The sequence below is a fragment of the Notolepis coatsorum genome, assembly GCF_963971535.1.
Source record: "Notolepis coatsorum genome assembly, chromosome: 15".
Taxonomy (NCBI): Eukaryota; Metazoa; Chordata; class Actinopteri; order Aulopiformes; family Paralepididae; genus Notolepis; species Notolepis coatsorum.
Window position 1 is genome coordinate 66,927,078 of NC_140179.1, and position 22,414 is coordinate 66,949,491.

Genomic DNA, 22,414 nt, shown 5'->3' on the forward strand with positions numbered 1-22,414 from the left:
AATACAATACAATGCTAAGCTTACAAATGAAAAGGTAATGGGTCCTATGTACACTACTATAGAATATACAGTTATACTAAGGAGTCCATACCACAAGATGACAATAGTTGGCTCCTGTTTTGATTGATTGATTGAAAACTTTATTAACAGATTGCATAATGGGTACAATACAGTACAGCTCAATACACAGAATTGTTAAGGGGATGCAGACCAGAGAAAGACTTCCGTCTTGTTTACATCAGGGTCCCCCATTTTCAATTCATCAGGACATATATGACATACATGACATACAGATAGACAGTACTGCTACATCTATACATTTATGACATACCAGATTTGCTAATACAGTACTGTTTGTGATACAAAAATAGTCCAGAAAAGAGAGTCAGGTGCAGGTTGCCCTGAATAGTGCCCATAAGTGTGGTGCATCCTTTGTAATGACTACAGATGACTGGGTGTCCAGTCTGATGGTGGTGAAGATGTTGGTGACTGGCACGGCAGCAATTAAACCTCATAGCAAGGTCTAGGATGCCACAATTCAGTCTGAGCTTCATCAAAGTCAGGAGTAGCTGATCGATTAGAGGCATAATTCAAGCACCACACCACAACACATGAAGTACTGCGGGTCTGTGTAGCAATGTCAAGGTGGTTTGGGCCTGGTTCAGCTCTTCCTTCATCCTTCACACTCGCACGGAGCATTTGTTTTTTCCGTTTGGTGGGAATGGGATAGCTGATGTGGTCGGGGAAAGCAGTGTTGGCCCAGCTGCTTTGCCATTGGGAAAATGCCACCCACAGACCCGTGAGTTACAGTTTGGGGTGAAGTCATGCCTGCAAAAAGAAAATAAATTGTAAACTGTATGTGATATGAAGAAACACAAACAGAGTTTGTGTCATTAGAGCCGTTAGCACAATATATAAGACAATCCCAATCCATAGAACCTATCGTAATCAAGGGCACACAACAAAAAAATTTGTTTATATGCGGACGATGTAATATTGTTCATGAAAAACCCCAACACCACATTGCCTCATCTGCTCAAGTTGATTGAGGACTTTGGTGATTTATCGGGATTTAAGATAAATTGGCCGAAGTCGGCTTTCCTTCCACTTAACACCCCTGCAAAAAAAGATACAACCCTCCCAGGACAGATACCGATGGTAAAACATTTCAGATGCTTGGGAGTGGAAATATTCCCTACCATAAGACAAACGGTGAAGCACAACTACACAAAAATCCAAAACAAAATCAAAGACGACCTTGATAGATGGGCAAAACTTAAGAACACAGTACAAGCACGGATATCAATAGTTAAGATGGATGTACTACCTAAAATCAACTTCTTCTGTTCAATGCTACCGTTACCCCCTCCAGAGGGTTACTGGAAAAGATTACACTCCTCCACATACAAATTTATTTGGAATAACAAACCACCACGTATAAAAAGATCCACCGCACAGAGAAATAAAGCAGATGGTGGCATGGCATTTCCAGATTTTTTCCTATATTTTAAGGCGTACTCATTAAGTCCATTGACAACATGGTTTGACTCCCAAGCATTAGCATCTTGGAGAAAAATAGAAGAAAACATAGTAGCCCCACATAGACTGAAGGACATAGCATACACTAAACTACCAATCAAGCACTGTGAACGAAAATTTGGCCCCATAATTACTCATGCGATCCGGATATGGCGTGAATCACAAAAAAAAAATCCTAACCCACAAGAATGGCACAATCATACTCCCTTATTCAATAACAATGCTCTCTTAATTGGAAAACGACCTATAAGATTCCCTATATGGGAAGAGCAAGGCATACACTCATTAGGGGATGTTTTTAACAAACAGGGTTTTTGTAGTGATAAAGAAATACGCAAAAAATTTAATCTCACCAAGTCCACATGGCTTTTTCACAAACAGTTAGAGCTATGTTTGAAGTCTCACGGTGTTCCATTAGACAGACCAATTGAACACCACAGATACCACAAATTCTTCTACTCAAGAGAGACATCGAGAGGTTTTGTTTCAGAATTTTATCATCAATTACTAACGTCCTCGTATGAAACCCTCCAACTTGACTCTGTCTGGAGGAGGGATATACCAGACCTGGAAAATGACTTTGATTGGCAAGGAGCCTGGGCAAATGTCCGACTTACATCAAGGAACCCGGATCATCAACAAATCAATCTTAACTATATTCACAGGACATACTTGACTCCTATAAGACTGTGCCGAATGGGGCTCAAACAAGATTCCAAATGCACCCAATGTACAAATGGGGACGAAGGGACATTTATGCACATGTATTGGGACTGCTCACCAGTTAAGGCATTCTGGAAAGATGTGACCCAACAAATATCAAAACTCGTATCTTGGAATATACCTGTACACCCCTCGGTATTGCTGTTGAATGATGTTTTTGAGTTTGCAGTGAATCCACAGCTAAAGAGATTGGTTTTATCGGGTATCACAGTAGCCAAAAAGCTGATCGCATCACGCTGGTTTCAACCGGAAAAAATGTGCCGTAAAGTTTGGTTTCTTACATATCTCGATGTAATTTACCATGAAATATCTACAGCAAGAATTCTGGGTCTCAATGAATCCAAAATGTCAATGTGGTTAGAAGTGGTGGAGAGAATAAAAGCTAGCTTATAATGGTAGTGTCTGGTTAGGTGCGAGGGATAGTGGAGGTACTTCTCAAGGTGGGGTCCGGGAGGGGGGGGTTCGAGCTGAGCATATGTATGTAGGTTTTTTTTTTAGATAACAGGTATTATGGGTATATCTTATATAAAACAACTAACCAAAAGGTGATCCCATTGGATGTGCCCTGACAATTAATGCTTGTATATCTTATCGTGTGTTGTCATGTTTGTTTATATGTTTGTTTAAAAAAGAATAAAAAAATAAAATACAAGAAACACAAACAGATAGATTTCTGTCTACTACAAGCTAAACGTGTGATTGCTTTAAAATGGAAGGAGATTCAGAGACCTGACTCAGGTCATTGGATCAAAGAGATGTCTAACTTCTAGAAAAACTTCTATGAAGCACAATCTCAGGAGGCTCATACAGAACCAAGTGTTTCACTGTAATGTACATGTACCTTATGTGACAAATAAAACAAAACCTTAATTCATTATATTGTTTAAAATATAGAAAAATCAGTACTACTGAGTAATAATGCTAATCAGATCATATGTATGTACAGAGTTGTAGTATTATTATGTACATTGATACAGCAGGTATAAAGACACTATGGTAGTCATACTGGCCAGCAGCGTAACTAGTAAGAGTAGGTAAGGGATATGTACAGATATAGATATAGTAGTATCTACAGATATGTAAAAGGATTATATGCAGTTATATGTACAAACACATGTGGATATATATACAGTACATTAAGAATAAATATAATTAGGGTATACACAGCATTATTGTACATATGCCATCATACACTTGCCATCCTTCTTATTACTGTGTTGTGTCATCCAAAAATACTTTAATTTAGAGGTAATTCACACCACGACCATGTTACTATCGCAAGATAGCGACTTAACAATAACAACAGGTAATGTTTTGTATTCTGGTCGTCACGAGACCGCCGGCCACCGCCGGCCATCTTCGTATAACAGTTAGGGGACAACAAACGGGTTTCTAGATCAAATGTATGCATTGAGCTGCGTTTTTATTACATATTTTATCACATTCTTGTTCATTTCATAACCTTATATAAGACTTTTGATTTGGATTCTTGATTTTCGATTTGGATTCTAGATAACGTTACCTAACTAGTAGTAGTACCTAATGTTAGCCTAGCCTGAATGAATGAATGATTGAAAACTTTATTTAACAGATTGCAGAATGGGTACAATACAGTACAGCTCAATACACACAATTGTTAAGGGGATGCAGACCAGAGAAAGACGTTTGTCATATTTACATCAGGGTCCCCCATTTTCAATTCATAGTGGTGCCTGCCGTTGAATGAATGAATGAATGAATGAATGAAAACTTTATTTAACAGATTGCAGAATGGGTACAATACAGTACGGCTCAATACATACAATTGTTAAGGGGATGCAGACCTGAGAAAGACGTTTGTCTTGTTTCCATCAGGGTCCCCCATTTTCAATTCATATAGACATATATGACATACATGACATACAGATAGTCAGTACTGCTACATCTATACATTTATGACATACCAGATTTGCAAATACAGTACTGTTTGTGATACCGTTAGCCTACCTGTTAATTATTGTTTATCATTGAGATCAAACTTACTGTATCAACTTCAGGCTTCAGCCACCTTCTATTCTCTTTGTCGTCGGGAGGAAAGCGGTAATACGATACCGTTTTGTTGACATCGTTGAACGTTTATTGCAACACGGAACACAGAACTAACTGACTACTTAGTTACCGGAGCCCGGCTTCCTGGGTTCATGTGGGTTGTTGTTGTGATCACATGACTGACAAAGCCGTGCAGTGATAGGCCCGAAGTCAGTTGGATTAGTCAGGCTCGATTGCTTATCCTGTCTGGGTAACCCGGATGTTGGGTTTTTACATCGAAATTCATACACCGCAATTCTGCATCGAATTTTTGAATGAACACTGCATTTTTACATTGAATTTTATTATGCATTTGAATTTTTTTATTAACACTGCATTTTTGGTAAATTCGGAGCAAAAAAATTCAGATACATGATTTTCAAAGATTTGCAATGCTATAAATTCGGTGTCTGAAACTATAAATGCGGTGTCTGAAACTATAAATGCGGTGTCTGGTAAAATTCAAATACTTCTGGCACTCATTTGCTTCCATACTTTTTTGTTGGTAAATCTATTCCACCATTTCCGACCTACAAACAACTCTTATATGTTGTGTAGACGTACTTGATGTGGTGGGCGCTAACGTTACATTTGTTCCTAATGTGTGCTCAGTATATTGCGGTATGTGATGATAACACGACGACACACAAGAGTCATCATAATTATTTGTATTTTCAGGCTGTATCGGCGCCTATACAGTCTGAAAAAACAAATAATTATTACCCTTGTGTGTCGTGTCATCATCACATACCGCAATATACTGAGCACAAATTAGGAACAAATGTAACGTTAGCGCCCACCACATCAAGTGCGTCTACACAACATATAAGAGTTGTTTGTAGGTCGGAAATGGTGGAATAGATTTACCAACAAAAAAGGTGTTTAAACTGCTCATACCTTATTAAAAGCATGGGGCAGGAGCAGTGGCGTCGTTAGCCCTGGGCTTCCGGGGCTTTAGCCCCGGATGTTTTTCTCCTAGCCCCGGATCTAAAAAAAAAAAATTGTTTACATTTTTTTTATTTTTTTACTTTTTTTATGATGTCAGCATCCCCATTGTCTGTGCTGAATGTTTGTTAGTGTTTGGTATTTGTTGGTTTTTAGTACTTTTAAACATCCATTTTTAGTAAGTAGTTTTCATTTGATCCTATAATTTTTTCATTCACCGATTTGTGGACTTTTATTTTTAGTGTCCTGAAAGGCGCCTTATAAATCAAATGCATTATTATTATTATTTATTATTATTAAAAATATAAAAACAAGAGTAAGCCATAAACGGGGGGGTGTAAAAGAGAAGCAACGGGGGGGTGTAAAAGAGAAGCACTATCCCTTAATGGTGTGCGTGGGGGGGGGGGGGGTGCAAGGGAGACTGTCGACTCTTGGTCAGGGTTAGACAGTCAACTCTTGGCCAGATGATGACTTGTTGGCTGTGGCAATGACACACTTGTTCACCTGTAACAAAATAAAAACACCGTTATTAAAAGGTCAACATCGTAGCTGCAGGTTTCAACAAGTTACATTTAAGACTTAATACCTCTTAGAACAAAATGTAATGCCAAATTTACACTGCAAGACATGGCCAGATTACAAGCTCTGGAATGCATGATGTGATGAATTCTCCATATTAGGGATGTGCATGACAACCCAAATCATTTTCGAATTTTTATTATAATAGTTATTTTCTGCTTCAGTTTAAATTCAGTTAAAATGTTCAGTTATTATTTTTAATAGACTAAATCAAAGGGCATTGCACATAAATAGGCACTTCAGAATCAGAAGTTCAGATAATCCTTCAGAACGTTGATCAGCTCAGCTGACAGACAATAAATCAAAATGACACCATTCACCATTGTATCCTATAATAACAGCATTGCATTGGCCCATCAACCAGTTTTAATAAACAAACAGAAACAGTAGCATGTGCATCTTTTAGATAAATTAGGCTGCCTCTAAATATAAAAATGAATTGAGTAAGAAGAATGGTGGTTTGCTTCTCATTTAAAAAAATATATGTTAAGATAAAAATATTATATAATATATTAATAATATATTAAAATTATTATTATCATCCAGGAGGGAAAAGACACTTTGGATAGTAGGGACTGCATCTCTGCCTGTCCTGACCAGGAAACACTTTGCAACTGTGATCTCCTCTGGCAATAGTTGGATATTATAATGTGTGGTGAGGGGTTGCAGCAATTCCACTGAGAGAAACTGGTCTGAGGCTGGATAACATGCCTGTATGCCTCTCATTTTAAATAGTACAGATAGGTATTGAAGATGTGCACTTTAACGCAGCAGCACCTGGAGCCATCCATACCCATGTCCAGTGTCCTATAATAAGCTTTAATCGAACCCTGGTTCATTTCCTCGGATAGTCCGGTTGGTTTGGGGTGGTGTGAAAGCTCATTCACTCTTGCAAGTGAACCCTGCTGCGGTTCATTTGAGATGTGAATGCAAAGCGGACCAAAGGCAGGAAAAGACCCAAAAATCGAATTTTTTTTATGAGAAGACTGAAACATATGCATATAATGAAACACACAATACAGTTTTTTTTCGATTGCCTAAGCATGATTTTGAAAACGGGGCCCGGTGTTTCAAAACACACAATTAGCACAACCACACACACAATTATCAGAACACCTCAGATCCTTTGCTAAATTAAACACTTGTCAAAACCATACACTAATTTATAAAAACTACATTTTGTTACCATATGAAACACACGTTTCATATGACTTAATTCTGTTTGAACCAGTTACACACACTGCTGTGCTTAACCTAAAACACATTTAGCAATTCTACTTCTCAGTGATTAGAGTACTGTAAGTGAAGTACGCAGAGAATGTGCAAATATACAATAAATTCACCAACACTACACAAGACCTATGCTGTAGACTGATTAAAATATAATTTATTTATCTACATATACCCAAATCAATGATGCAGACTGATGAAAAAAATTACTTTCTCTCCATATACCCAAATCAATGAAGCTGACTGATGAAAATATAAATGTTCTCTCCATATAACCAAATCAGTCAACATTTCAACATGGAGAATCGCAACAAAACATGTCCCAGTTTTCATGCTACTATGTACTGTAAGCTCAGCAAATATCAGACAAACATAAAATACTGTATCCAGTACAGGTTAAAATTACAGTAAAACAAAAACCATTTTGAATTTTTTTAACAGAAAATACTAGACATTATCTCTTTGCCTAGCTGGATCTGGCAAGATACTTTTTTGTTGTGATTCTCCATGTTGACATGTTTACTGATTTGGGAGAATGTATATTTTCATCAGTCTGCATCATTGGTTGTCTTGTGTAGTGTTTGGTGAATGTATTGTATATTTTCACATTCTCTGTGTACAGTACTTCACTCTCCTTCCATTTTGGTTGAAGACAGGTGAACTCACCTGCTGCATTTTTATAGTGCTTAAACCTGATTGGTGTATCTACAATTAAGCAATGGTGTGTTTGTGCATCTGATGGCTGTGTTTAACCAATTGGCTCATATGTGTGGTAATTTGATATTCTGTCTAATGTAATGCAAGTGTGTTTAGTGTTTTGCAAATTACTGTGTATTGTTTTGCAAAAAGTGTGAGGCTGACATTGTAGGGGTGCAAATCTGGGCCTATATTTTGCTCCTTGAGTGTAAGGTTTTGATAATTGTGTAATACTTTTGATTTGAGTGTTTATGCTTGAAGAAAACTGTAAAGACTAGAGATGAACTGTTTATTTCTTTTGTACATGCTGTGCATATGTTTTTATTTGCTTATGTGTATGATTCTTAACTGTTTTTATTTTGTATATGTGTGTATGTACAGTATATATATATATATGTGTATGTATATTTGTACTCCTGTTGGGGCCTCTTGGACCAGATCAATGTTTTATCTGGCTAAATAAAGGTTAAATAAATAAGAAACTGATGATTTGGTCCTGTTAACTTTGAATTTTCGATGGGGACTGCCCAGATCCCTCTCATGAACCTGGACCTCACTTTGAGAACCTCTAATGATTCTAGTTATTCAGTATTCATCCCTAATTACTCTAAAATTGCATATTTCTGTGTTTAATAAAAAAAAAAAAGCCCCGATGTTTTCTAACCCTAAACGCCCCTGTTGTGGATAATTGGATACGTGAATGTTGTAGTTTAAATAAGTGATAGGTGTTTATGTAGGCCTGATGACATATTCAAGTGAGGATGGTCCGACGAGAGCTTAATGCAACTCAAGTAGAACTACCATGTACATGAATCACAGGAGATATACTTTTAACTAGGGATGTCTGATATTATCGGCCGATATTGGCATTAAAATGTGATATCGGAAATTATCGGTACAATTCTCATTTATTTAACCTTTATTTACCCAAGCAAGTAAGAACAAATTCTGATTTTATTTATTGTCAAAAGTATGCAAAGTGTTGTGTTAATTCCACAACAAGAGATATGTAATGTTAATTACCTGAAATTATTCAGTTTTTTTGGGGGGGGGAAACCCTGCAACCCTGGTTGGTATCGGAAATTAAGAGTTGGACAATATCGGTATAGGTAAAAAAGCCAATATCGAATATCCCTACTTTTAACCAATAGAGGGAGGTCGTTTGTTGACGGATCAATATGTATAAAGCATGTGAATGAATGAATGAATGAAAACTTTATTTAACAGATTGCAGAATGGGTACAATACAGTACGGCTCAATACATACAATTGTTAAGGGGATGCAGACCTGAGAAAGACGTTTGTCTTGTTTCCATCAGGGTCCCCCATTTTCAATTCATATAGACATTTATGACATACATAACATACATGACATTTATGGCATAGGGACATATAGGTATTTAGTACTGATACATTTGTGACATAGGCGGTATTCAAATATACAGTACTGTTACCCCTAGATCCTGACAGAGTATATACATATGATGGGGAGGGGACTGTACATTAGGAGGGGGTGGGTGGGTGGGAGGGGAATATACATACGGCGGGGAGGGAATATATACATGCGGTGGGGAGGAGACTGTCTATTAGGAGGTGGTGGGGGTTTTGGGCATTTACGGTGGCCAGTTTCGAATTGCAGCCTCCCGTAGGTGCTCTTTAAGGGCGGTTTTGAATGTGGGCAGGGATTCACATTCCTTTACAGCTTTGGGTAGGGCGTTCCACATTGTTGTGGCATAATTGCGAAACGTGTTTAGTCCCTTGTTTGAGCCGAATCTGGGTTTAACATGATTTGTTGAGCTTCCTCTGGTGTAGTGGTTGTGGTATTCACTGACCTTTGGGAAGTATTTTGACATGTACATGGGCACCCCGGTCGTATAGTGTATCTTGTAGACCAGGCCCATTGCAAGTTGCTGTACTCTGTCGTCTACTCTAAGCCATCCTAGGTTGGCAAAGTGGGCAGGGGTGAGGTGGGTTCTGGGGTTCAGGTCAAGTAGTAGTCTGACCAGTTTGTTTTGTGATGTTTGTAATGACTACATGTATAAAGCATGCAACGATTATGTATAAAGCATGCATACACAAACACAATCTCCTGCGTTGGTTATTGGGCTGAAGGTCGACTTGTTTTACAACTCATTTTGAGAGACCTAGTCCACAACACTGTGGTTCCGACAGCTGGTTAGAAAACAGGCTGAAGTCCAGGAGGAGGAACCAGAGTACAGAAAGCTACGGTCCAATCAGGTCGTTCCCGCTGCGCCTCACCATCATCTCCCAACCAAATACTGTGGCTCAACTAAGGGTAGTCTCACTGAATTGGATAAATTGAGGAAAATGGACATTGAAATCATAAATCTCTTCTTACCGAAGAAAATTATCATTCATCAGTATCAGAGTACAAGCTCCGATACTAGATTGCTGAAAAGGTCTTGGCTATGTCATTGGTTATTTTAAAGATGCAGGCTGATATAAGTCAGTGCTCTACTCCCAATACTGCATTCAGCAGTGGGTAAGACAAGAGTTTATGAAATAGACTTAGAACGGATAGATTTGGCCAGCATTTAAATGCTGGGGTAACTCTTGACCTCAGTACAGGGTTTTAAATGCTGGGGTGGCAGGACCTCTCGACCTCGGTACAGGGTTTTAAATGCTGGGGTGGCAGGACCTCTTGACCTCAGTACAGGGCAGGATGTGGTCTCACCTTGTTGGCCAGGGCATGGATGACTATGCCCAGGTTGGTGAGGGAGCCGTTGATGGCCGTCATCTCTTTGAACCGGTCCCCCTGCGACAGACTCTTGTCCACACGCTCACTGCCAGCCAAGTCCACCAGGCACAGAGAGGCTACAAACAGAGCGAGATAGTGAAAATCATTGATGGCAATAGTTTGGAACAGAATAAAAGGGAAAGCCACTGGGTAGATGCTGTCGTCTAAAGTTACTAAAGCACCACAAGTGCAAACCCTGTTTAGCCCCAGTGGAAATTAAACGCTATGCTCCATTTGTGCCAAGTGGCCATTCCAGCCTGATACTATGGCTGCTTTTATCCAAAGCGACTTACAAGTTCTGTACGACAAGTCGGTAGGAAGGGTACAACTCTTATCAGCTGAGTAACCATGTTCATCAAAGTGTTAAGACTTGGGTGCTAGTGTTGAGTGTATGTTAGTATAATTAGGAATAGTGCAGAGTGTAAGAGGGTTATTTTTCTCTTCCAAAACGGTGAACAGCACAAATTACATGGAATCTGATATTTTCTATTGTGCCACTTTCATATGTGGTCCTGAATCAGATACAGGTCAGATGCGTTTTAATTAGCTGACCATGTTTACGTCCCATCTTTTTTATTGTTCATTTGCACATGCGGTCAATTCAGGAGCAGTGACCAGTTCACACTGGAATCTGACCCGAGCAATAAATTGAGCACCAAGGCTTGCCATGTGAATGTAGCCCATGACTGTACTTTTAGATTTTTTTTTATAAATCCCGTTAATGACATAAGATGCGATAATGAGTAACCAGGGCCTTGATGTTAGAAATACGTAGAATATATCCATAATCATTACCTGTAGCAGCACTGTAGTCAAATGAAGGATAAGGCTTGCCACTACTTCTAATCACCTTGAACCATCTGCTCCTTTTTAAGCAACTTAAAATACTATCAATCTTTGATATGTATTTATGTTCAACTGCACTTTTAATTTCCTATTTTCCATCTGTTTTCCATTTTTTCATATCAAACTCCAGTATTTATTCACATCCAACAAGACAATCAAATAATCATTTCTTCTGCACATTTCTTCTTTTATTTAGAAAGTTATTAAATCAGAATGTCCCACCCAATACCCAGCTGTTAAAAACAGCTCAATACTCATTTTATTAGTAGAGATACTTTTAGAACAATAGCCTGATATATTTTCCATGAGTTGAGTGGATGCATGACCGGAGCAGTGTGTGAGAGCGCACGCTTTGCATAGTGGGCGTGTCAACAGTGTCAGCTGAACTCTCACCAACAATGCATAGGGAAATGCATCCCAGAATTATTTCATAATACAAAGTTTCTGAATAGATATTTGGATTCAACCAAGTTGTATGCAGTGATGACCGGTCTTTCCCCATGGAACACAAGTTACTCTTGTGTTGCACGTGTCAAGTATGTGCATGTGTGAGTGTCAGTCGCGCGTGTGTGTAAGTAACAGCCCCACTCCTCTGGCAGACGGCAAGAGAGAAGAGATATAGAAAACGGCCAACAAGATTAGTTCGCAATGTTTAAATTCCTCAAAAAAAAAGGAGTGAAATACGAATGAAAGGGTTGAAATCGGTACTAGCAAGGGTGCCCCCAAATATTTCTCTACTAGCACAGGCTATTTTTAGGGGCAATATGCTACGCCCTCGTAGCACTGTACAGCCCTGTGATACTATGTTTGTTTCTGACTCAAAGTGTGTGTGAGAGAGAGAGAGATGAGGAAGGGGCGAGAGAAAGAGAGCTGGGAGAGTGTGTGAGAGAGGGGGGGGCGGGGGGGTTAGTCCTCAGCCCTTGTGTGGGTGAATGTAACAAGTTCCTAACATTTTCATTCCCCTATTTTATGGACTTTATTCATAGTTTTAAATTATTATTTTCTTAAGTTATTTTGTACATCACTGTTTTGAATTTGATGCAAATTTGCAATGCATGAGGGTCATCCTTGTGTTAAATGGCTGCATAAAGCAAGCATTTGTTGACTCATGTTGATTAGATAAGAAAATAACTATGGACAATCATGCGATTAAATACTTTAATCAATTGACCGCACAGCACTAATATATATCCACATCAGTCTGTCATTAGCACTATTACTCAGTAGTACTAATTTGGGTGAATGAGGATTTTTTATTTATTTATTGTAAAGTGCTTTGGATAAATGCACAATTTAAATTTATATATCAGTTGAATCACCTGTACATTCGCACTTTAGTTACATTTGCACTCTGGTTGGATGCCAAACTTATTTCCGTTGTACTGCACTTGTGCTGCACGATAACTACATTTAATCTACCCTTTTAGGGAATTATGGCTACAGCTTCTTAGTCAATTAACCTTAGGCCCTAGCTATATTTTCAGAAAATTCACCTAAAAATAAATACCTAAGTAAATGGAAGATTGCTCCACTTCTATAAGGTCCATTTGCATGTTCTTGGCATCTAAGGACCTCAGGGAATGTAATTCCCAGTGTCAGAAATATTATTATTTACATTTAAGGTGATCCGGGATCAGTGATTGTGACAAAGACATTAAGCACGATTTTGTAAACCGGGCCCGGTGTTTCAAAACACTACACAATTAGCACAACCACACACACAATTATCAGAACACCTCAGATCCTTTGCTAAATTAAACACAAACTATACACTAATTTATAAAAACTACATTTTGTTACCATATGAAACACACGTTTCATAATGACTTAATTCTGTTTGAACCAGTTACACACTGCTGTGCTTAACCTAAAGCACATTTAGCAATTCTACTTCTCAGTGATTAGAGTACTGTAAGTGAAGTACACAGAGAATGTGCAAATATACAATAAATTCACAAACACTACACGAGACCAATCCTGTAGACTGATTAAAATATAATTTATTTATCTCCATATACCCAAATCAATGATGCAGACTGATGAAAATATAAATGTTCTCTCCATATAACCAAATCAGTCAACATTTCAACATGGAGAATCACAACAAAACATGTCCCAGTTTTCATGCATAACACAGTAAGCTCAGCAAATATAAGACAAACATAAAATACTGTATCCAGTACAGGTTAAAATTACAGTAAAACAAAAATAGAAAATGTTTTAATGGAGTACAGAAAATACTAGACATTATCTCTTTGCCTAGCTGGATCTGGCAAGATATTATTTTCTTGTGATTCTCCATGTTGACATGTTGACTGATTTGGGTATATGGAGAGAAAATGTATATTTTCATCAGTCTGCATCATTGGTTGTCTTGTGTAGTGTTTTGGTGAATGTATTGTATATTTTCACGTTCTCTGTGTACAGTACTTCACTCTCCTTCCATTTTGGTTGAAGGCAGGTGAACTCACCTGCTGCATTTTTATAGTGCTTAAACCTGATTGGTGTATCTACAATTAAGCAATGGTGTGTTTGTGCATCCGATTGCTGTGTTTAACCAATTGGCTCATATGTGTGGTAATTTGACATTCTATGTGTAATGTAATGCAAGTGTGTTTAGTGTTTTGCAAATCACTGTGTATTGTTTTGCAAAAAGTGTGAGGCTGACTTTGTGCTTATAGGGGTGCAAATCTGGGCCTATGTTTTGCTCCTTGAGTGTAAGGTTTTGATAATTGTGTAATACTTTTGATGAGTGTTTATGCAATCGAAGAAAACTAAAGACTAGAGATTAACTGTTTATTTCTTTTGTACATAGGCTGTGCATAATGTTTGTTTGTTTATTTGCTTGTGTATGATTCTTAACTTTTTATTTTGTTATTGGTGTATATGTATGTATGTGTGTATGTATATTTGTACCCTCGTTGGGGCCTCTTGGACCATATCAATGTTTTATCTGGCTAAATAAAGGTTAAATAAATAAATTAGAAACTGATGATTTGGTCCTGTTAACTTTGAATTTTCTATGGGGACTGCCCATATCCCTCTCATGGACCTGGACCTCACTTTAAAAAACTTGAATCTAGTTCTTTAGTATTCGTCTCTAATTACTCTAAAATTGCGTATTTCTGTGTGAAAAAAAAATTAAAAAAGGGGGGGCGGGGGGCCCTCCACCCCCCTGGGCTGAAGCCCCCAATGTTTTCTAACCCTAAAAACGCCCCTGGGCAGGAGCAGCACGGATAACTTGGTTCTGCATGTATCGTGCTTCCATTCAAACAGACAGCAACACACGTGACGTCAAGTCTCACCCTCGTGAGACTTCCTCTCTAGATACTCTACCTGGCCAGGGTACTCCTGGGTCCTAGTGCCCCCCCATGTTACACTATATGTCATGCACATGTATTTTATATGTTAATACAATTGCATTTATCTTTAGTCCTAATTCTGTCACTGTTTGATGTCACAAAGAAGGGTGTATCCGAAAGCTGTCTACAACATTTGTAACATGTAACCATATAATTAACTGTATTAGACATTTGTTAATGATGAATAGGCTTCACTTCAGATTGGCCCCCACAATAGCATCTGCAAATGATGTATAGATGTTTTATGAATGTCTTAACAAATAATTTTTTATTTTATTTTTTTTTAATTATCTTTTTTCCTCTCCATCTTTTTTCCGATTTTTCTCCCATCCCACTGTTAGTCGTTATGCCAATTCCCAACCCCCTTCCTGGTTGTTGCGTACTTCCCCCTACTGTTGGTCCGAGAGGCCGGAGACTGTCACATGCTTTCCTCCGACGCATGTGCAGCCAGCCGGCAGCCAGCCTGGCAGCTCAGATTCTCACTGGGAGAGTGTAACGTGTGGAAGGTCGCACTACCTCTCTCCAGATCCTACCCTCGCTGAGCAGGCGCCCCGACCGAACTGTAGGGGTCGCTGTCCACAACGCCCAGGACCCACCCACGGCTCCCCTCCCCCTAACTCAGCCAAACGAGTCAGTATAGCGATCAGCCCGAGCCAAGGCAATGCTGACTCTCCGGGAGTCGAGACCGCAGCCTCTTGCATTGGTGACGAGCACAATCTCCGCTACGCCACCTGAGCGCCCAACAAATCATTTGTTGAACATGAAAAATAAATGGAGATACAGTATAGTCGTTTTTTCATATCCATTTTTCAAAGCATCTACTAATGTAAACAACATTATTTAATGATGAACAAATCAAGTACAAACAATGTTGATAATGAGTTATAAATAATGTAGAACTAATCTGTAAATGTTATACAAATATAGTTATAAATTATTTAATAATCATTTATGAATATATATAAATGGTTTGTTCATGATTAGTTCATTATCTACAAATACCTTATAAATGTATTATAACAGGGTGTTATTATAAAGCGCTACCATTTGTCTCTATAGAATTGATAGTTTATGCAAAACTATAATATTTAGGGCATAACAGCATGGAGACAATCTTTATTACAATATTATTTCCAATATTAACCTAAATCGATCTCGTCCAATGCACTACATTTTAGTAAAAAGGGAAAATAGAGTTTTTTTCAGCGTTTTTTGCTTTTTCTGTCCTGAAATTTGATCAAGATGTGTTTGAATCTTAAAAATAACAAGTGTACTGAATTCCTTGGGTCAAACTTGTTTGTGGAAATGTTTTAATTTGTCTCTATATGTTGTTAACTTCAAAAGTTATGCTGTTTTCTTTTTCTTATTTTTCAGGTTTCGGTTCAGGATTCATAGGGAGTTGAATCTGAGCCATTGGCTCACTGTCAGGGTTATATTTATTATGGACAGAAGTTGTCAAATCATTACTCAGCAACTGTCAACTGTCTGCACGTGTCAATAGTGTATTAACGTTACTATTTTACTGTAGCGTTTCTGCGTTTTGCGATTTTCCTCTTTCTTATACAGTAGGAAGGGGGAAGAATAATAATAATTGTTAGACTAGAAGTCTTTATTTGTCATGCAGTTTTAACACACACGCGAGATGGGCGACCCACAGGAACACACACACACATGCACTGAGTCGCCGATGAAATGTCTCTCTGCACTTTTCCCATCCCGTCGTCCTTCCCCCCATGGGCAGCCGGGAGCAGATAGGGCGTCAACATGAGCCGCGCCCGGGGACCAATCCAAGTGCTCCTGTCCGTCTTCGTCAAGGACGCCACAGCGTTAGCGATCTGTTGTGCATGTTTTTCCATTGGGTTTATCTTATCGGGGGGGGGGGAACCCTTGCGAGCACGGGGAGAACATGCAAACTCCACACAGAAAGGCCTGGGAGATACCAGGGACGCGGGAAGTCCGCGGGAAGTGGGGGTGCTGAGATAAGTGATATAATAATAACGTCATAGGTTTACCACTCTGGTAAACCGACACTCTCGTTCACTAGAGGAGACCACTGCCCAACTCCGCGCTCTCACGCTCAGCTCTGCGGAGCGTGCGAGACAAACAATGTAACCGTTTTGATCACAGCCCAGCCTACCCCACCTGTTGCGCCCCCTTACCAGAACGCTACGACGGGGACGTCTCTAAATGTCGTGCCTTTATTTTTCAATGTTCACTAGTATTCGGACAACAGCCGCACACTTCCAAAGTGATACATCTAAAATCGCTTACCTGTCGGATCTGCTCATGGGTCCTGCGTTAGAATGGGGTCCTGCGTTAGAATGGGCGACAGGCAGCTCCCCACTTCAGTCAGTCCAGTCCTCCCTCTGCAATTCGTTCCCCGCATACATGATCGCCGACATGCAAAAGGTCTTCGACCACCCTCCCGGGGGCTCGGATAGTTCTGCTGGCTTGTTCACACCAGGGAAACCGCAGATATATTCCTTTACTGCGAATTCAGCGTCCCAAAACTATTCCAGGCTGCATCTATTTTTTTACCAACGGATTTCCAGTTCCGCGTTGACGCTTCCAGGCCGCGTCTATTCGAATCCCAACCGGTTCATGCGTCGGCTACACGCTGCTTTAATAACACTGCATTATCGAGACAGCACACCTATGAGGATCTGGCAATGAATTCCAAGAGTAGGGTAAATCTGCAGTGCCGCTCCGCTCTGTGACATTGAGTAGCCTCGGTTACAATGGAATAAAATCCAAAACAACCTTGCAGTTGCAGTTACACTCCCCACCAGCAGGGGGTGCTGCAGCCCCCGCCGCACCCCCACTTGCCGCGTCCCTGGGAGATACCCCACCTGAGTACCTGGCATCATGGAAACCTGGTCCCCAAGCGGGAATCGATCCCTGGACCTTCTTGCTGTGAGGCGACAGTGTTAACCACTACACCACCGTGCCGAACACTATACGTGACGAACACTATATCGTGGGTGTTCCTATGACTTGTATTCAGCTTACAGCTTCGAAATTCCACTTATTTCGTTTTACAATGTCAAAGCCTTTTAAATATAATCAAAACGTTCCCGCATTTCTGTCCGCTTTATCGTTTTATGACAGAAATCTTCACGCTAGGGGGAGGCGGATTCTGGCAGGGAGTCCGAATTCGGCACAATAGGAGGTAACATTATTTGTCGCCGAGTTGAGAGCTCCCCAGACTACAGCTGGGCGATCGCCTACAATGGCGATGGGCCGCCTAGAGCGAACTATTGAATATTATTATGAAGAGGAAGAGGACAAACAGTGATGATTCATCCATAACATAAGGTGCGTTTTCACCAGACTATGTTGGATTCTAGTATTTTCAAACAGGCTGTTTGGATGTAAGTTCCTGGATGTAACGTTGGTTGGCGACTGTCACTCAAAGCGCTTTGCGAGTATGGGCGGAGCCCAGCCAAAAACAGCTTGGAATCTTGAAGTGGAAAAATGCTGCTTTAGAGTACTTGATTAGAAATACAAAACAATGAATTTCTTGGGGAAAAAAACGTACAGATGTGTTCCATAGACTCACAGGCAGCCCAAATAGTGAAAAAATAGTAAGATAGTTCCCCTTTAATTCATTCATAAAAAAGCTTATTAATATCAGTGTCATTTCTTTCAGCTTCAGATGTGACATTTGATTTAACATATGTTTTAGTGGACACTCTCAGTATGTTGAGGGGGCGTGGCCCTCTGTTAATTGAAAGGAGATCAAAGTCAAGTTAGTTGCGCTGCAACATTCCATCGTTCTAGTATGGTATGTTCAGGAAGAAAAAAACACACACACACACTTTGCATAAATAGAATGGCCCAATATGCTAGATGGTGTCCTACACTGGAACATTGGTGGGTGGAGTCCTCCATCACAACACCTGTAGGAAGTCAAGAGTTTTATTTGTCACGGCATACAAGCATACAGTGAAATGCGGGGGTCTTGCCCGCAACGATTGTGCAATAATACAATAATGCAATAATACAATAATAAGAATCCAATAGGATGAGAATAAGACATTTGTGCAATAATACAAGTAATAAGAATAAGACATAACAGGTATATGTACATGAAGTTTACAAAAAGCATGGTAAGACATGCTAACTGGGTCCTGCGATAGTGTAATACACTGTTAGCTACGGATGAGGCACTGGGTCTTATGCAGTGTTGCGATGCTCATATCAACAGAGGCTACACGCACGCTAATGACGCCACATGCACGCGCGCTCCCAGGCGCGTGCGCGCACTCCCGCGCATGCGCATAAATGTTCCCTCGCATAAGGACAGACTAAAAACAATGCCTAATTGCCTCTACGAATGGAATGTAACACCTGACGACCTGCGCTATTGATATGCAAAGTAGCCAGGTGTGTACTGCGAGTTGGCGCATCAGTCGAGTGCAGCGCATTCCTGTGTGCATGCGCGTGCACGCGCTTCTGGTCACAAAACTAAGGCCCTTGTTACACACACTGTTTTTGTGCTCGTTTGAATACGTTTTTGAATACGTTTGCTGTCCCTATTAGATAGAAATGCCGTTTTGGCAGGAAACGTTTTGGCCCTACTGAAAACGCTAAATTGTGTTTCCGTTTTGGAATAACGCCAAAAACTCGCCGACAACGTGTCGTGCAGTGTTGCAGTCGTGGTCACACCCGGTTACACGCCGTGTTACCAGATCACTGAGGCAGAAGTACGCGCGATCGCGCACGGATGTGTACTCGCATGTACGCGCACACAAAAATGCGCTGTATCCATTCGTTGTGACTCAAGTACCCGGCCACCGTTTTACATAACAAAAAGCGCAGGTAGACTAAGTGTCTGGGTGTTGGCTATCTGAATGCATCTCCCCCTTCATTCTGTGTGACACAGGCAGTGGAGGTGAATACTACTAATGAGGCTCGGAATTCGTGATGGGGGTCTACCTGCTTATGATATTGAATCAAGCGTCTGTGCTGCGCGCCAGCTTTCCACGTGCACATTCACACAAATAGAGAGCAAGAAGAGCTTGTATGATAGAAAGATTGCACTTGCGTATATGCGCTTGTGTGTGTGTGTGTGTGTGTGTGTGTGCGTGTGCGTGTGTGTGTATAAATCAGTTCTGTGCGCATGCACGTACCCGCGCGCGCGCGTGCACGTGGCGTGGCGTGTTATCAGTTCCCATATTAGGACTGCACCACTGGTGTCGTGTAATCTGCGCGGAGCCGTTGTTGCTCAACGGCCATGCGCAGTAGATACCCACATCTGCGTGCTCTCACCACGTCCGGTGACAGAGCTATAGCTGCAGCTACCATGTGTTGTCAAGTTATTGTTACAAGGACCCCAGTCCAAGCTACAACAGTCTGCATTCCCTTAACAATTGTTTGTATTGAGCCGTATTGTATTGTACCCATTCTGCGATATGTTAAATAAAGTTTACATCCATTCATTCTGCTAGCATTAACGATTGCATAAGCAGCTGGCTAACGTGAGCTAGCGTTAGTTATCAGACCCTGTTAGCTCAAGCTCCTCTTTCAATCTTAACAAGCATTAAACAAAATGGCCCAGTCATCTATTCACTTTTGTTTAATACACGAGGCGTTGTCTCTAATGTTATCTAGCTACTGATAGCTCCCGATATCATCAGTTTGGTGCTGGCTGGTTAACGTGAGCTAAATGTTAGCTTCTAGCCACAATGCTATACTGTTATAATGGCATATTCCTATCGCGTTAGCATGTAAGCTAACAAAATTAGCGCTGATGAGATTAAACTCCGCTCTTGGTGGTCAATTGTGTTGATGATAGTTTTGTTTCATCAACAAATGAGAGGCAGAACACACAGTGAATGTATTCGTTTTGTTTATTGCACTTTTATTACACTTTGCTGAAAAATAAGTGCTGCATTGGCTAAATAGCCGAGGCATTTAAAGATGGCGGCGTGTTGACATTTCTTTGCAGGAAGTATATTGGCACATTCAAGTTCTGATTGGTTGAAAATAGCCTTCATGTTCGCCACCTACTGCCACCTACTGCTTTGGCAGTGTACTACATCACTGTGCTCAGGTGACAAAACGAAAGTGTGACTCGCCTACCGGCTACGTTGCGACCTGGAAAAGCGAAACTCATCTGAAAACGAAACTCAGTCTAACCGCAGCCTGGTTTTTTTAGCTGCTTTTAACACCAGGCCCAGGGACAACAGTTGAAAATTAGCTTTGGCTAACACTGTCTCACACATTTACTTTATGTTCATTAACTCATTCAACGCCAGTCATGAGTAAAGTCGGGTTAACTCGCCAACCGTTCAGCGCCAATCACGAGTAAAGTCGGGTTTTAATCGTTATTTCTTTTATTCGCTATATCCATTAATTTTCATCCATCCAGCCTGATGTTATCATTGGGAATGGGTCTGAGCTCGCAAAAGGGCAAATACCGCCACCTATGCCTTCCAGCCGGCATTGCACTCTATTAGAAATGGTGTCGTTTCTTTTCAGGGCCGATCTGAGCCATGCGGGCGGGGTTTAAATATTCAAACGAGGCAGGCCTTTACAACGATGGCATGGTACACTAACCCCGCCCGCCCGTTCATGTGTAACGCTCGGTAATGTGGGACGGACCTCCACGAGCAGTATTTGGAATGGCGATCAGATAATTGGATTATTTCTTTTGCATTACATCAGAGACCAGGTAAGGACTCTATATATAAAATCTTGTGTTGATCTGATATTTCTTTCTACCGCGATCGACGCTGTCTGTGTGTGTGTGTGTGTGGCTGTTTACCGTTGAGTGAGGAAGGATAATAATGATAATCTAGCGTTGATTTCAGGAAGATTCGATAATCAGGCGAAAAATTACAACATGTTTAGTGTATTCCACTAAAGGGCTATTATCGCGTCTTTCCCTGGGATTACTAAGAATCACAAACTATACTCATATTCAAAACGGTATAAAGCGGAAATGTACGGATGAAAAAACAATGTTTTGTACATGTTGACATGGAAGCAACTCACTGACAATCGACGGGTGTATTAGACCCATAGCTATAATATAAGATATATTTTAAGCATTCGCAAATCTCGCAGTCCCCCCATTCATTAAAGCGATGGCGTACTAGCGCCCTCTGGCGCATTAAGCGATGGCGCAGAATGAGTTAATGTGTGCTGTCCCTGTTCAAATAAAGTTGAAACTGAAACTGAAACTAATTAAATCTGCCTCAGGTCTTACACGGAAAGCCTTTAATATTGTATTGCAATGGTGTATAGTGTAGTCGAGAGGGTACGTGCAGCCGCATATTACAGGCTATTAAAAGTGTAACTCTCTTTCTCTAAGCATAATGGAGTACACACACCTGTCAGTCAGCCAAATTCCCTTCTATTGGATGATGGTGTCAACGTACCATGATAGAGGCCGCCCCCACATCAACTCCCACTAACGGCACTGGCGCGTACTGACACACTGTCGTGGCTGTTCCCAGTAAACGCCATTCCAACATCAAAGGGAGACAATCTCCAGCACTCCAGCTGATTATTGACTTCAGTCGGAGGCAGCCAGGAGCCAGGAGTTTCATTTAATATAAAACATCAAAAGTTAGGTCAGTATTTTTCAATTAACCTCTATGTAAGGCAGAATATAGTACCTTTGGCTTAACAGCCTATGACTGCAGTATACACACAGACGCGC

General features: G+C 40.4%; 1 protein-coding gene across 1 annotated transcript in view; it reads right to left on the reverse strand.

Annotated features, from left to right (window-relative positions):
• Positions 1 to 5,715: 5,715 nt before the first annotated feature.
• Positions 5,716 to 22,414, reverse strand: part of LOC311242075 (carboxy-terminal kinesin 2-like) — a gene marked incomplete at both ends in the record, with an annotated part of 48,322 nt that continues 31,623 nt past the window's right edge. Inside the window, 2 exons of the mRNA XM_084331026.1 lie at positions 5,716 to 5,778; positions 10,475 to 10,614. Of these exons, the coding sequence (XP_084187152.1) occupies positions 5,716 to 5,778; positions 10,475 to 10,614 (203 nt within the window). The remainder of the gene's footprint in view (positions 5,779 to 10,474; positions 10,615 to 22,414) is intronic.